This window comes from Rhinolophus sinicus, linkage group LG05 (genome assembly GCF_036562045.2).
Source record: "Rhinolophus sinicus isolate RSC01 linkage group LG05, ASM3656204v1, whole genome shotgun sequence".
Classification (NCBI taxonomy): Eukaryota; Metazoa; Chordata; class Mammalia; order Chiroptera; family Rhinolophidae; genus Rhinolophus; species Rhinolophus sinicus.
Window position 1 is genome coordinate 92938123 of NC_133755.1, and position 17096 is coordinate 92955218.

General features: G+C 41.4%; 1 protein-coding gene across 6 annotated transcripts in view; it reads right to left on the minus strand.

Annotated features, from left to right (window-relative positions):
• Positions 1-17096, minus strand: part of RCAN2 (regulator of calcineurin 2) — a 246312-nt gene that overhangs the window by 96783 nt on the left and 132433 nt on the right. Inside the window, exon 1 of one of the 6 annotated variants that reach the window (XM_019734724.2) lies at positions 3387-3784. The exons of the other annotated variants lie outside the window; for them this stretch is intronic. Coding sequence (XP_019590283.1) covers positions 3387-3473 — 87 coding nt within the window. The 5' untranslated portion in view covers positions 3474-3784. Of the gene's footprint in view, positions 1-3386; positions 3785-17096 lie in introns of those variants that run through there. 6 annotated transcript variants of the gene reach the window in all.

The window sequence follows — 17096 nt, forward strand, 5'->3', positions numbered from 1 at the left end:
CTACTGGACTAAAGTAAAATATACATTTAATCACCCATCTTCGGATCCCTTTCATTTCCCAAGAGTTTGGCTCTTTGGGGAGGGGAGACTATTTTCAGAAACACAAGAAGAATACTGAAGAAAATTAACCCTACACACACACACACACACACACACACACACACACACACACACACATACACACACACCTCTACAGTTCATCATATCATTGTTTTTCTATTAAGAGCTTCATATTTCTTCATCTCCGGAGGACTCTTATGCCATAAAACAGACAGCTAAGTTCAAGACACAACTAATGGAATTTCTGGAGAAAGATAAATACGGCAGAACTCCATTTGCCCGATTTCCTCCTTTTTTAGTACTATTGCTCTAGCAGCTTTGGCAAAATTTAGGAAATTGGAGTCCAAAGGGCCCCTAGTGCAACCAGGTGACAGCCACCATTGACGATAAGGCTTTCTACATTGAGATCAGACACTGGATTTGCATGGACCTCTATCCCCTTCAAATAAACCACTGCACTTAGGAAGGGTACCTGCTGGTTGCCTAAACCTGGGTGGTTGCTTTCCCATAGGGGCAACATGTGGAAAGGAAGGGGCTGTAAAAAGCAATAAAACCTGAAATCAGGCAAGCAAGACACAGGCAGGCAAGCAAGACACAGGCAGGCCTCACAGAGGCCTCCCTTTTCTTTGATAGTAGATATTAAAGGCTTTGAAGAAAGGAACTCCTGGCTCCACCACTTAGCTGTTATTGGCAATTAATAACATTCACCTTTGGAGAAACTTTGTTTGGTGCCAGAATTTTACTTTTGAACACGATAATAAGCAATGCCCACTCTTGAATAAGGAACATAGAGGTTTTCTCAACAACCCTCTTTGGCCAACCTTAATTTATTCATTTTCCCCCTTTTTAATAAACACAAAGTAGATCTTCGCTTGATAATAACGTCACTGTTTTACATTAAATGATTAAATGTTTGAAAGGAAGGGCCATGTTTTCTAAATTGCTAGGGTGTGTGGGGGTGGAGGGCGTGCGTGCATGTGTGCATGTGTGTTTGCATTTGGGGGAATGAGAGGGAAAACATTTTCTGTGTCCTGGATTGTCATTGTAAACTCAGTTAGAAGTAGGACATTCCAATAAACTGGCAAATGTCACCTATCTCCTTCAGAGAGGGTCTAAAAGATGACGATGATGATGGCAATAGCTAACATTTACTAAACACTAAATATTTGTCAGGCACTATGCTATTTTTTTTACATGTATAATTTTCTTTAACCTAATACCAAACCAATGAGGTAGAAACTATTATCCCCACATTAGAGATGAGAAAACTAAGTCACAGAAAGGTTAGGTAACTTGTCCCAAAGAGACAAATCCATTGTGATTCAGAGCTATTTAGCAGTGAGGACATACGACACATCTTTCCAGTGGGAGTTTTCCCAGAAAACCCCATAAATATCTGGTGAACAGTGTCAATTGCTCCATAATATGATACTGACTCATCTTCTTTCCTTATTTCCCCTCCAATCTCTTAGAATCCTATTGCAGTCAAATGCAGTGACTCAACTGGACTGCAAAATGGAATGCTTTCCCATCCCCATGCCTTTTCTCTTTCTGTATCAAAATTTACCCATTACCAAATTCAAGTACCACTTTCTCTATGAAGCTACTCAAGTACAACCAGCTGTAAGAATTTTGTGTCCCCTTAATTCCATAAGACACTCTGTTTTGAAGAAATACTCGGCAAGCGGTTGCTTTTATGTCTATCTCACAGATACCTATGTTCTACGAACATATCTCAAACTCCTTCCTGTATAAGCACAATGCCTGGCATATTGCATGTGGCTAATAAATATTTTTCACTATCATTTCTTGGAACAAAAAAAGTTTAGACTATCTTATGCAGGGCAAGCATGTAAACAACAGAGAACTGGCGAGGAGAGGGGAGAAGTATGAAGTTTTAATTCAGTTTCAGCAGTTGGTGAAAGATGTCTCTCTACCCAGTTACCCACACCAAACTTCAAATTGGTTTTCAGCTGGAGGGCCTTTGAGGACTGCTCTCCCTCTGGAGTGCTTAGGGCTGGTACAACTGGCAGGACTGTGAGTCTTTGCCGGCATGTTTCCATCCCGGATGCAAATATAGGCATTATTTTATTTTCTGGCATCAGGATGACAGGCGTAGACACTTGCACAGCACTGGCATTAAGAGTTGGTAAACACAGGGTCACACATTTAAAACACGTACGGGAACAACAAACCAGACTTTTTCCTCCATTTCAAAAGAGTGATCACAACCACAACATTGAATGACAGAACCATGTGTTATGCTAGTGAACACATAAATCTCCACCTGGGAAGTACCTGCACACTCAACAATAAAGAATTCAAGGTCTTCCTTTAAAGGCTAAGGCAAGGGCTGAAAATGATTATGCGATATAATTCCCCCTTTCTTCTTTCCATCACACAATGAGCAAACTGTCCTTTGTGTGTGTGTGTGTGTGTGTGTGTGTGTGTGTGTGTGTGTGAGAGAGAGAGAGAGAGAGAGAGAGAGAGAGAAAACTGTTTAAATAAAAAGCTTCTACTAGTTATTATATTAAATATGAGATCAGAGGTGAAAATTCCCATTTTATAAACCTGGAATCCTTTTAATAATATGAAACCAAATGGGAAAATAGATGAGAATGACTACCCTCAGGGAACAATTACCATGACAATTAAACAATTGCTGCAGACAAACAGCCAAGGCCAGAGCCACAGAATACTAAATCTTAAGATGGAAAATTATGCCTGAACTTTCTTTATGGACAACTGCTCAGGGAAAACGACTTGCTTCCTTTGCCTAACAACAACAAAAAATTAGACAGCTGCTCTCCAACTTTGATTTCCAGAGAGCTTGAGATTGAAACTGCCATCTGTAGGGCAGCTTTTGTTCAATTTGAAGACCAGATCATGGCATATTTAAGTGACATGCCGTGAAGGGGTTAGTGTCCCACTAGCAGGGTGTCCTGGGTATGACGTTTATTATGTGTGCTTCCTTCATTTAATCATAGATTCAAAACCCTCCTCAACATTCAGGACTGGCAAATTCTCCTTATTGACACAGACAGGAGACTACAAAAACATGTCTACCGTGAAAGGGATGACCAGGGATCACCTCATAGAAAAGGCGAGAAAAAACAATGGTAGACCTTATTGCATTCAAAATGAATGTGCTGTTCCCCTCTTCTAACTTATTCTAATTAATACTGTCACGCTCTCGACACATGCATTCCTAGTATACATAGTGAGCCGAAAACTACCAACCAAAGTCTTGTTTCCTTAAACTAAAAAGGCTGTGCCACGCAGCCTCGGGGACAGCAAGCATGACACAGAAGACTGCAGGTGCATACCTTAACCTCCTGATTTGTAAAGACCTCGATGTCCATCACACAGGCAATCAGAGTGGAAACATCACAGTCCATGCTAGGGGCTGGCATTCCCCTTCCTGATTTGCAAAAGAGTTAGGCAGCCTCTGAGTTGTGCCTGACGGGGTGATGGGAAGAGCGTCCTCCAGGTGGATGGTGCCGTGGCCGGCTGGGTGCTGCCTTGCCCTGGGGACGGCCAGCGCTCTGCACCTGGAGCCCACTCCTGCTGAATGCACGCAGCCCTCCGCGTCTGAAGGAGCACAGCAGAGTCACGAAGGGCTGGCTTTCTCATGGCAATGACATCACCACAAAGACTGACACAAGCTGAAGCTATTTTTTTCCCCCAAGCCTTTTATCTCTAGGCAGTGCAGTGGAGCAAATTGAACCTGATTATGTGCTAAATCTGAACTCAGACTAAATCAATTCAGGCAGCGCTAGCTAGGAACTGAGTCATAGCTGTTGTTTCAGCCGAGTGCTTATGTTTGCAAAAAGCGGTGGGGGGCGGGGGGGAACTGACACCAGAGGCTCTATTTGAGGGAGGGGGAAGGGAGGAGGGGGTGAAATTATTCTGCAGAAGGAGCCTCCTGAGGTGAAGGTGTGAGAATTTTCTGCCTCAGAGACAAGCAGGAAGTCAGGCATTTTGCAAATTGCTTTCCTTCTGTTAATTGTCCTGTGCTGCTCAGAGAAGCCACACATGTTCTGGGCATCCTAATGCCTCCCAGTGCTGGGCACCGGCTGAATAGAAATCCATTCTTGGAGTGCCTCAAGATCTGGTCGTCAGTCATTTAGGCAGCCTGGTAAGAGGAGATAATTAGAGGTTTGTGAAATTCTATTTGAAGCACATAAGTGCAGACCAGTAACTCTAAAAGCACCCTTCCAAGCTCAGGATTTCAGGCCACCTCCAAGGTCATTCACACCCAAAGCAGCCTGTGGAAAGGAGTTACAGCAAACGTCTCAGGTGGGGACAGATGGCAGAGTCTAATGGGCAAACACACTGATGTGGGTCATTGTCAGAGCGGCGGGGCTCTGTTTCGCTTGAGACTCTGAACACGTCCGATTGCTTTTTCAGTCTCTTTTTCTGGTTGTGAATCTCTGGAGGACAGAACCATGGATAATTCACCTTCATATCTTGAGGCTTTAGCAGAGTGTCTAGCACGAGAAGGCAGTAATCATTTAAAGAATAAAACAAGAGAACGGGGATGGCCTTTCACAGAAGTGAGCCAAATATATATATACATATATATATATGTATATATATATCAAATTAGTTTTTATGTCTCTTTAGTTATAAAAGCACCAGTAGAACTCACTAACATTCTAGCAGGATTATCCTCCGTAAGAGTGCAGTTGCATCTCTGGTGGCCATCAGAGCGTAATGATTTGTAACAGATTGGTGCCTTTCTAACCCATGGTTGAACAAAGTGGTCCAATTTTGCATGCAGTTGAGAAAGGTGATATTTCAGACTAAAGGTAGACGTTCTGTGATTGGTCCTCACTGGACTACATTTGATCCTAGTGTCCCCCTTCAAAAAGGCATTTCCCATGCTCACTGAAACCTGTCCACCAATACAAACATTTACACTGATGAAACTGTGTGTGTGTGTGTGTGTGTCACTTACTACATTGTCCAGGGACTGTGGGGAATATGAAATCATATATGCAGATAATTCAACGAACATTTACTGAACGATGACCAGGTGCAAAGCTCTGCACCAGATGCTCTAAAGGATAAAATGAGGAATAAGCAAAATTTGCTATCCTCAAGGGCTTAAAATCCAGGGGAGGAGATAAGACATGGAGACCAACACCTATACGAGACAGTGGTGACGGTGGCTGAGGACGTACAGACAGCATTTGGGGGTGCTCTGGAGAAAGAGCAACAATGCTGAAGGGAGCTGTGGCAGGAGCATCACGGAGGAGATGACCTCTGCTCTGATCCTAAAACGTGGGTAAGACTTTGTCAGACAGAGAAGGGGTGAGGAGAGCCCTCCACATAGGGGCAGCAGACTAGAAATGTCCAGAGGCAAAAAAGAATAGGGGACTTGTGAGACAAGGTACATTGAAGGTTAAATTTGACTGGAGCCAGGGGTAGACAAGGCAACAAGAGAGAGACGACTCAAAGCCATGAGGGGCCCTTAGTGTCTATCTGATTAACCATGGAATGCCAAGCAAAGTTTTTGAGAAAGAAAATGGAAGATATACATATATACATATATACATATATGTGTATATATATGCCTATATATGCATATATATATATATATATATATATATATATATATATATAGTCAGCTAAACTGTAAAAGATATACAAAAGTGAATGCAATTTTGAATACCGTTAACATCTATTCAAAAAGCAAACTGAAGAAATGGCTTATTTTTTCCTATGCCATGGCATATGCTAAAATATATGTTTAAAAGGTCTCATGGCAGCAGCATGCTGGTAAGTGTGTAACAATCACCTCTGTGGAGACAAAAGCTCAATGTGTAGTGTTTGCTGATTTCTGGAGTGTAAATAATCCTATCACAGGTGATGTCAAGCAATCAATATGAAGTCACTTGAACGCAAAGTTGGAAATTGATGACTATCACCTATTCACACCGCAGTGTGAGCTGCCTCCAGCACACACTGTTTCATAGTCATGGAAATGCTGGTCCATAGAGGGTGAGTCCAGCATGTGTGTCCAGAGCTCGCCAAGGAGCATCCGGGAGTTAGGAGCAACGTAAATCAATGGGATTGTGAATTATTTTGCACTTTCTATTTAGGAAAGAGCTACTAAAAGACATATGTGTTATTTCAAGAAAAAGCGCCTTGCTATACTAAGTCTTGGCAGGAGGACATTTGTCTATCCAGGAAGCAGAGCCCTGCTCAAAACTGTAAAATAGGTAGTTTTTCGGATGTCGCCTCAGTTTCTCCTTTCTGATTTGTTTCTGCCCTGGAGATTCCCTCCTATACTCAAGAACCCATGAACTTTATGCTTTCCTCTTTTAAAACAACTCTTCAAGGACACAGCTCTCAATTCATTTATATTAGCATGAAATGACGGATAACTCATAGCATTACCCATCGCAGAGGAATCTGTATTTTAACAGGGGACCAAATCTTAACTTGAGAATATAATGTTTTCCGGGTAGAATGATAAGGCATCAAGAGCATATGATGATTCTGAAATAAAATTACTTTTTTTAATAGGTTGGTTCAACAAATTAGATATACAACACGATTGCCTATACAAAACACTCATTTTTCTATAGACCAGGGCCCCTATGGGGCTTCCCTGTTAAAAGAATGTCCTGTTTCTCTAGACAGAATGTACTTCCTAGAGCTGGGAGATGACTGACAGCCTTGGAGGTGTCTAGGGTGCATTTATAAGCAGCTGGCTGATGGCTACAAGGCCCTACATACCCTGGCTCCTGCTTACTCTCCCAGCTCATCGCATATCATTTTCCTCTTTGTTCTCCATGTCCCAGGACCACCAGTCATTTTGACATTCCAAAAAAAAAAAAAGGCAATTATTTCTCATCTCATGGCCTTTGCACTTGCTATTGACTTTGTCTGAAAATACCCAGATCTCCTCACGGTGGCTGGCTCCTTCTTCTAATCCAGCACTCACCTCAGATATTGTCTCCTTGGCGAAGCCTTTCCTGATCATCTACAATAAAATATGTGTACACATGCGTGCACACATACACACACACACACAGAATCAATCATTACCTCAGCATCTTCATTTTAATTTTATTCATAGCACTTTTCACTATTTGAAATTACTGTTCATATAGTTCTTTACTTGTTTATTGCTTATTTCCCCAACTAAAATTTAATCTCCACAAAAGCAGAGAGTTTTGCTTATTCTGTTCCCTTCTATATTCTCAGGGGCTAGAAAGTGCTTTACATTTTCTGGGTACTCTAATAAATATCTGAAGTATGAATAGATAAGTGAATGAATCTTAAAAGTAAAGGGACTCAACCCAATAGAGGTGCCTCCTGATCTAGTGTTATGGGAAGGTCCTTGCAGGACGATACATGGGTGTCTGAGTTTAGTAATCACCCCCATCCCTAACAGCTGAACTCCTTGGCACACAGCTCTGCTTAGGAACACACTTCCTAGCTAGAGTGGTCAGCAAATCTTAGTCCTCATCCAAACCCCCGCTCTTCCAATGACTGACCACATTAAGGGAATAGACAACATGGTGCCAACCCCTCAAGGGAAGGCCATTTCCCTGCCCCTCAGGCCAGGCAGTTCTCTAAGAGGACAGACAGCCAAGCTGATGCACTGACCTCCAAGTGAGCAGGAGATGTGCATCTTTCAATCCTAGGAGCAGCAGCCACATCTGTTTTGCTAATGAGCATAGATGGTCCCATTACAACTACGGATTGCCAAAGGCTTTGCTCCTCCGACGTGTCCTTCTGGATCACTTAAGCTGTTTTCATGTTTATTACAGAAAATTTCAAAGACATCCAGCAGTAGAGAAAATAGTGCAATGAGCTTTCATGCACCCATCACCCAGGTGCAAGAATAACTTAGGGCTGATCTCTGCTAGTGGGTCCCAGAGTGTGGTCCCAGACCCACGGCCTCAACACCTCCTGGGACCTTGTTAGAAAAGCAAATTCTTAGGCCACAGTCAAGAATGAATCGAACACTTTGGAGGTGAGACCAGTATCGTATTTTAACAAGCCCTCCGGGTGATTCTAATCCAAGTTCAAGTCTGAGAACCACTGCCCCATGTCCCCACCCACCCTCCCACTCACTCTGGGTGATTTTGAAGCAGATGTCTGACATCACAGCACTTGATCTGTAAATAGTTCCATATAGGTCTCTAAATGACTAGGGTTCCTCTTTTGAAATCATAATACCTCTCATCATGAAATCCCAAAAGCAAGGATAATTCCTCAGTATCATCAAATATCCTACCAGGGTTTACATTTCGCTAACTGCACCACAGATGTTCTCTTTACTCCCCACCCCTCCCTGGGCCCATTCTGCTGCCCCTTCCTTCCTTCTTTCCTTCCTTTGTTCAATAGTTTGTTTACATTGGGATCCAAACTGCTGTATCTCTCATGTCTCATCGATAGCATTCTCCTCCATCTCTTCTTTATTTCTTCCTTGTAGTTTGTTGTTGTTGATGATGAAACCATATTATTTGCCCTTTAGAACGTTCCTCAGTCTAGATTTTCTTGATGACCTCCACTTAGTGTCATTTAACTGGTTCCTCTGCTACCTGTTGGTCCTGCTAATGAGATCCAGAGGATTGATAGATTCAGCTTTGGCAAGACTCCTTCCTAGATAGTGGTGTGTACTTCCACGGGGTGAGGGGTGGGGGTATGTAAGGCCCAGGTGTCTCTCTTTTGTGTATTGGCAGCCTCTCATGCTCAAGGCCTAGATTCATTCTTTCCTTCGGAGTTGCAAAATGATGGTAATACGTCTTCATTTCTCTATGGAATGCTTCCATTGAGAGGAACTACTTCTCATCTACTATGTAGTTCCCCTGAGCTGCATTTTTGGAAGACAGGCAAAAAAATACACGTGATTCTTTTCCTTTATTAGCTAGTTTAAAAGAGAGAGAGAGAGAGAGAGAGAGAGAGAGAGAGAGAGAGAGATATTTGTTCCTGTATTATCCTTCAAAGATCACTGAGGGTTTTTTTCTTTTTTAAGCATCATTATGAATTTGTTAAACATATTTGATGGGTTTAAATCCATTGTAGTTTTGTTATTGATACTTAAGTTGCCCATCTTTGGCTGGTGAGAGTCTCATGAGGTTGGTTCCCGTGTCATTTTGACACAATTCCAGTCACCTTCTGGCATGACAAGGTGTTCCAGGCTCATCTTGTCCATCTCTTGCCCCAGATAAGGAATCGGCCATTTCTCCAATGAGCCTCAGTTCCATTTAGTGAGTATGTCAATGTATTTTAAGATCCTAGTTGATATACTTAGGTACACAGAGAGGTGCTGTTTTCACTGGGTGGTTATTGCTTATAAACTTTTTTAGTGGACAGGACTAGGACATACACAAATATATTTTAAAGTTAGTATACATGAATTCAGACTGATGATTCCAATTCAAACACAGGACTACTGTGTTCATGCTGAAACTCGCCAGTCTTCCATCTGCATCCTCTTAATTCCACATCAAATATCTTGGGTCTAACCAGCAACACAATTACCCATTTGCCTTACCCCACACTATACGCACAGCAGCCTCAGAATCACATTATTAATTCTACCAGGAACAATTACATATTTTCCCCCATGTGTTTTTTGGTTTTTGTTTTGTTTGTCCTTTTGGGTAGAGCCTACACAGCAGGTACATAGTACTGAGCCTTATAAGTCACTTCCAATAGTTCCTGTATTCCACCAACTGGATATCAAGTTAGGTTCATTGGTTTCTAAAATGTTTACTTTTAGAAACATTTACTTTTAAAGGTTCATTTGTTTCTAAAAGTTTTCAAAATTTGTTTACTTTTTTTCAAAACTAAAACCTTTTGATTCACAAGGACTGCCTTCCCAATTAAATTTAATTGTTTTATAATTATGAAAAAATTATTATATGGTTCACAAATCAAAACCAATCTACAAAGAAATCTAGCTTCTATCCCTGTTTTCTCCAGCAACCAGAATTAAATAACAAGGTTGTTTAATCTAGGTGCACGTGTATGTGTGTGTGTGTGTGTGTGTGTGTGTGTGTGTGTTAGCCAGGACTTTTCTGGTTGCAACGTCAGTCCCCTGTGTTCCCAGGAGCTTGGGGCTACTGCTGGCCAAGTGTTTCCACCATTAAACCAAATTCAGACATAAACAGAAAGAAAACGTAGAGAAAGGAAGTCCTTGGAAGCATTGGAGTCCTCATTTCTAGTTATTCCTGAGGCCCAGTGGCCCCTGTCCTTCCATGGGTCACTTATTCCACTCTCCCCTTAGTTATGGTAAATATTCTAGTAGCATACCAACCAATGCCTCCCTTTTCTCCCAAGCTAATTCAGATATCGTTGCAACCAGACAAGTCCTGGCTAACACACACACACACACACACACACACACACACACACACACACGCCTAGATTAAATAACAAGGGACAATAAAGTAGGAGTCATTCATCGGGGCCATTCAGGTTTCCAAATTGCCCCCAGAAATGCCCTCATCCACCCAATCAGACTTGAGGGGAGGGAACTGGTACCATCCTAAACCTCCATTCTGAGGTGACAGCAGAGTCCCAGAGTAGGTATCTACAAAGAAAACCTCCTCACAAAACCATCTCTCTATATCCACTCACTTTAGCCACTCATCCCTCCTTCAGGTTGTAGAGCTTTCTAACCAGCTTTTGGTCACCTGCTTTGAAAATCTGTATGTTAGTCTGATACCTACTCTGTTTGGAATGTCATAGTTACGATTTTATCCTGGTCTTAGTTGAAACTTGAAATTTATCATCCTGTCACACTATCATTTACTTAGGGCTAATCTTGTGAAGTCACGCTACAAAAATTCATTAGCATTCTGTTATTTAAACTTCAGGATAGGCCCCATTGAGGGAGTAGAAAGTAATTTGCCCAAGGTCAAACAGCTGGAGAGGGGTGGCGCTAGGTTACATCCAAATGGCTGGTCTCCAAAGTGTGAGGTCTTAAAAATCTTTAATGTTCTGGAGGAGAGAATGTGAACACGTCTGCATTCTGGGAATAATTCTAGTGAGGATGTGAAGACTGGATTGGAAAGTAACAAAGGCAGGAGTGAAGAAAACTGACATCTCAAAGGAACTTTAGGAAGGTAGAATTCAACTTGGCTGCATTTTTTTTACTGAATTATCAAAGTCAGTGGCAATGATGAACCAAATTAGGTGCTGAGCAATGCCATAGCCATTGTAGAAATATAAGCGAGAACTCAGTGACCAGACTGGGCGGGGCGAGGGGGAGGCGCATCAGGGACAGGGAGGGAGGTGTTCCTCAGGTAAGGTTTCAGAGTCTTATCTCCAAGGTGAAGATGGTGCCAGTGACAAGGAGAGGTTTCTTAAAGAGATGAAAGATTCCCATCTACCGGCAAAATCAAGAAAACCTTCCAAGAAGAACTAAGAAGGTCTTATAAGCAAGGTCTTATAAGCAAGGTTAGGGGGTTGTTCATGGACCAGTGAGCAGCCCATTTAGTTGGAATATAAAGTCTGAGCAGGGCAATGATAAGTTACAAGATCAGAAAGGGGTAAGGGGGGTTGTGGCCACACAGATGAGGATTTTGAGTGCCAAGGTGAAGAATGAATGTATTTCACTCAGGAGGGTATGGGATCTATCAAAAGTTTATGAAAAGATCTAGGTTGAACTGGAGTGGAGAAGAACTGCAAATTTTGGTAATTCCAAACTCTTGCCAGAAGGCACCAAAGGCCTGGATTATGGAGATGCAATAGGAATATAAAGAAAGAAATGGATATGAGAAACACCGTGGAGATAAAATGTTCAGGATTTTACGAGGAACTGGCTGTCAAGGTACTGGCTGGGATGGGGCGTGAAATGAGAAGGGAGGCAGGTTGGAGTTAGCAGAGAAAGGGAGGCAGGGAGGTCAGGAGGAAGGAAGGAGATTCTGAAGTTCCAAGCCTGGGGAGATGGAGACAATTTTATGTGAAATAGCTTCGGTAGGCAGGTGAGAAGAGTAAATTGTGGCCAGTTTTATACACCCATTATCATGAGATACACATTTAGTCATTTCAATCTTTAGCAATTATCATTAATCGTCACATTAGCAAAAAGGCAAAAAAGGAGGGCTTGGGTAACAACTGAGGTGATGGCTTACAGTGGTAACAGGTACTTGTCTTTATAGGTATTAATTAGGGATGGATGTTACGGCAAAGCTCTTACAGTTGTGAGAAATCAAGACTCTAGAAATGACTCCTTCTCACCTTATCTCCGTTTTGCTCTCCTGCTAAAATCTACCGCATGGAAAAAAACAACAGGACATCTGTGAATAGTGGGCCTTCTCTGCAAATGTTCCTACTCTCTTTTCACAAAGGTCGAGACTTTAGTTTGAGGTGTATGTACATAAAAGCATTCGATGAGTCTCACTCATTATTTGAAATTAAAGAATCGTGAAGCAAAACAATACTTGTAGAAAAGTAACTGTATCATTTTTTAACCTGAACTTGTATCCACTAAGCCTGCTGGTCTTCCTGTGCTCCCTGTTTTAATAGTGACACCACCTCCCACCCAGCCACTAGCGTCAGAGACACGGTCATCCTTGACTCCATCATCAGCAGTCCATAGCCTGACGACGGTGCGGGGCTGGTTGACCCAAAGGATCAATGCGGTCGTCAAAAGGCCCTGTCTCTGTGACTCTGTCTTCTGAAGGTCAGTGGCATGCTAAGAGAAGGACTGCCTATGTTTGCCGTAGGGAGCGGGAGTTAGAGAAGCTTTCCCTAAGCAAGGAATGTTTGGCTGAACCTTGAAAGGTAAGCGGTTTTCTAGATGGCAGACACGTAAAGAGATGACATCTGAAGTGTAGGTGGGGGTGGGGGCGGAATGACGTGTCGAAGTAGGAGACATCGTGAGTAGCCCCATGTTGCAGAAATTCCCAGGGGGAGTTAAGGATTAGGGGTGGACATCATGGAAACACAGCAAGACTGTTAGGCAAGGGCCTGACCATTTTACAGACAGGAATTTAAATGTTGTCCCATAGGAAGAAAGAACTAGTGAAGGCTACAACAGTAGCATCTTGACTTTCTCTGCCTTTAATTTCACTGCCATTGATTCCATCCTGCAAACAATCTGCGGTCAGAAAGATCTTTCTAATAAGAAAATACGATCATATTACTGTCCTTGAAGAGTGGAATATAAAGTTGGAACCAGGGCCGCATATATGCAAGGAATTATACCGCGGGTCCTCCAATAACATCATTTCATTCAAGTTGTGTTGTTATAATGTTGATGAGGAAAAAAAATTTGATTCCCGGCAGAAGCTGCGGTCTGTGTGGAGTTTGCATGTTCTCCCATTGTCTGCATGGGTCTTCTCTGGGGACTCCTGTTTCCTCCCAAGTCCTATAGGTGTGAGGTGACCTGAGTGTCTACATGGTCCCAGTCTGAATGAGTGTGGGTGGGTGTGAGCACGCCCTGCAATGGAAGGGCGTCCTGTCCAGGGGTGGGTGCCTGCCTGGTCACCGTGACCCAGCACTGGAATAAGCTGGTTGGGAAATAATTATCTTACTTGTTTTTATTAATTGTTCTTAAATGTATGTATAGCTCACATTTATTTTACTGTTGAATATTAGAAGTGTTTCGGGTCTTTATTTAGAAGTTTGGTGATGATTTTGTGACCAGAAATATGCCTTGGAACTTAACTCTTGTTTATGTCAGCTTGTGGTAAAACTGGTTTCGATATATGTCGTTTTGCTTAATGCTGCAGTTTCCAAGAACCTATTGATGCTGCTGCAAGGAAATGTTTGAAATTCAATGGGTAAATAGGCCTCTGAGACTGTGCTGCCAATTCCTCCTGTTGCTTTAGTGGAAGGCCAGCCTCCTCCCCTAAAATAACGCAGATTACTTCCACATACATAAATCCATTATAGCTCTTATCCTGCTGTATGGCTTAAATGTTTTATTGTACCCTCAGCACTTAGCACTTTGGCATAAAGCAAGTAAACAAGATAATGTCTGATGAATGAAAGAATGCATGAGTGAAAGACAAGACAAGCTAATGCCATCTTCATTTTCTTTTCATGAATGGATTATTTCTAAGCCATTCTCTGCTAGTAGCAGCTCCATTTCCTTTAGTCTTTGGTGCTTAGCATGAAGTCTCCTACCTCACCACCCTATTCCTTAGCTCCTCAAGCCCTGAGGTTCCTGGATACTTAGACTGGAAAAACTAAGAAGCATAGCCATGAATGTATTTATGTGTATAGAGATGGCTGAAAGTCCACCAAAGGTTGTGCTCCTTCCATAGTATAAATCCATTTCTGGAAAGTAGTTTTCCGATCAGGGTTATAGTTCCCAGTCCAAGAGTGATCCTGTGAGTGAGTTCTGGCTGTGGCGGGCCAGAATAATGTAATGCAAAGAAAGAATTAACGCATGCCACTCTCAGGCTTGCCCCATAAGAACTCTCTGCAGGACCCTAATTGCTCTTCTTGCAACTAATCTTTGGAGACAAGTGTTGAAAATGGCAGAGCCTCTTTCAGCCTGCGTCTCTGAATGACTGCATGGAGCACACTCCCGTTCCCTTCATCCTCCTCCCCTATAACACAGTTAGTGGGTTTCACACGAGTGGGAAACAAACCTCTTTTCTAGCAAGCCCCTGAGATTTTAGGGCATATCTGGTGGAGCAGAAGCATTACCTTAACCAATCCAACATGTGTGTGTTAAAGTATGTGTTCTCTGAATGCAAAATCCAATTTTATATAGAATCAAAAACCAAATGGAGATAGAGCCAGAAGTAAGAGGATTTAATTCTTGAATGTGGGAAATCTTTCATTTTACATTTAATTTAGCTGGGCAGGTGGTCATATTGTTCTTTGATATATAATGGTTAGTATGATTCAAGGCAGAGACCAAGGGAGAAAATGGAGCTCAAGAAAAGAGCTGAAAGCAAAAAGGACAAAATGAGTAAGGTCAGAAAAGATTTTCTGGTGAAATTGATAATTTTTTTTTTTTAAACAGCTGATTCAGTAATAGACATTGATTATGATTGGTGAAACAAATAAATCATCACGATTATATGTAAGAAATATAGATTACCAATACATTATGATTATGTCACTGGATCTTGTCAAACTGCTAATCCCCTGTACTTTAAGATCCCTCCTGCCTAGAAATGCTAGGGAGGGACATCCCATGACTTGCTCTGTGTTTCTAACCCTTCTAGGGTGGGCCTAAGAACAAAGGCATCATCTGAAAAAGTAAATTTTAAGTCCTACCTCATGTCTTCTTTCATTTACTCTCCCTTTTCAAGAAGGGGCTCTGGTAAGTCAAAAAGCTTTATCAGAGGGAAGTATAGAGGAAGAGGTAAGAAACCACAGGTAAATGCACAAAAGGGCAGTTTCTGGTATGTCAGGCTGATTATACACACTTCCCACTACCTAGATTGGGATTTGGGGTGGGGTGTCCATTGGGCATGTCAATTCCTTTGGAAATTTCCAAAACTTTGAGAAATCAAATTCTTCCTTTGACTGAGCTAGGTCTTTTGAGTGTTGACATCGAAGTAGAGTGTCAAGTGTAGAAAAAAGTTGGCTATGCAGTTGGCTATGGAGGACTGGCTTTAGGCTCAAGGGAACAAGAGACCAAGAGAGTTTTTCAAGTTACTTTTTAGGAAAGCCTGACTAATTCATCAGAATAGGTAAGGAGAAAGAGTCTCGGGGCAATTGCATCACAAAGTAAATATTGTTTATTTGGATGGAGTTTTCTTTGTGCTGTGTCTTTAGGACAGCTGGTACGGAAGGCAATGCGGGAAAAGATATAGAATTCCAGCAGAGGATACATAAATAAACTTATCAATATAAAGTTGTCAATAGCATGTATCTGGGGGATGCATTTAAATTTTTGGTGTTGTTATTTTTGGTAGAGTATAAATGGAGTGTTCAATACTCTGTTAGTGAAAATGTAACTTTGGAACAATCTTCCCAGAATACAGAAACCTTTAAAAAACTTAATGAAGTACACAGAAACTCCTACTTCTAGTTAAATGTAGAACGTTGTAGGAAACTACTGTGCCACTCTCAAAAAGAATAAGCCACACACACTACACAATCACAGATTTAAAAAATCCTTCAGAGAGTGGAAGAAAAAGAAACCTAAATGAACTAAATTCCATAAAGCAATAGCCCTTCTCATGAGAAAAGAGGTATGTGTCTGTTTTCATCTTTCATGTAATGGTGGAAGGAAGTAGAATTCACCAGAGACAGGTGTAAGGAGGAACCAGATGAACTCCTAACACACGTTTATAGTTTCATGCAGGCTGGAATAATGGATTAGAATCCCCCTGCGTACCAGGAAAAGAGCAAGTCTATAAATTGAATACTTTATCCAGACTAAAACTAAAATAAAGAAAAAGAGATCTGTGGGACAATCTAAACTATTCTAACATATGTATCATCAGAGTACCAAAAGTAGTATCCAAAAGTAGAAGAGAGAATGATGCAGAAGAAATATTTGACTAGATAACAGACAACATTTTCTCCAAATTGATTAAAGATGTCAGTGCATAAGTCCAAGAAGCTCATTAAACCCCGAGATGACCACACCCAGACACATTATACTGTGTTTCCCCAAAAATAAGACCTAGCCAGACAATTAGCTCTAATGCGTCTTTTGGAGCAAAAAAAATCTTATAGTAAAATAAGACCAGGTATAATATAGTATAGTATAGTACAGTACAGTATAATATAGTATAGTATAGTACAGTACAGTATAACATAACATAACATAACATAACACCGGGTCTCACGTTAATTTTTGCTCGAAAAGACACATTAGAGCTGATTGTCTGGCTAGGTCTTATTTTTGGGTAAACACAGTCGTTCAACTCCCTAAGTTCAAAATTAAAGAGAAAATATTAAAAGCAGGAAGAAGAAAGAGACATATTACATACAGAGGACAACAATAAAAATGATGACTGACTTCTTATGAGGAATTATGATGGCCATAACCAATGAAACCATGTATTTAAAGAAACAAAAATGATAAACTATCAACCTACATTTCTATATCTAGCAAAAAACAACTTTAAAATATGAGAGTAGAA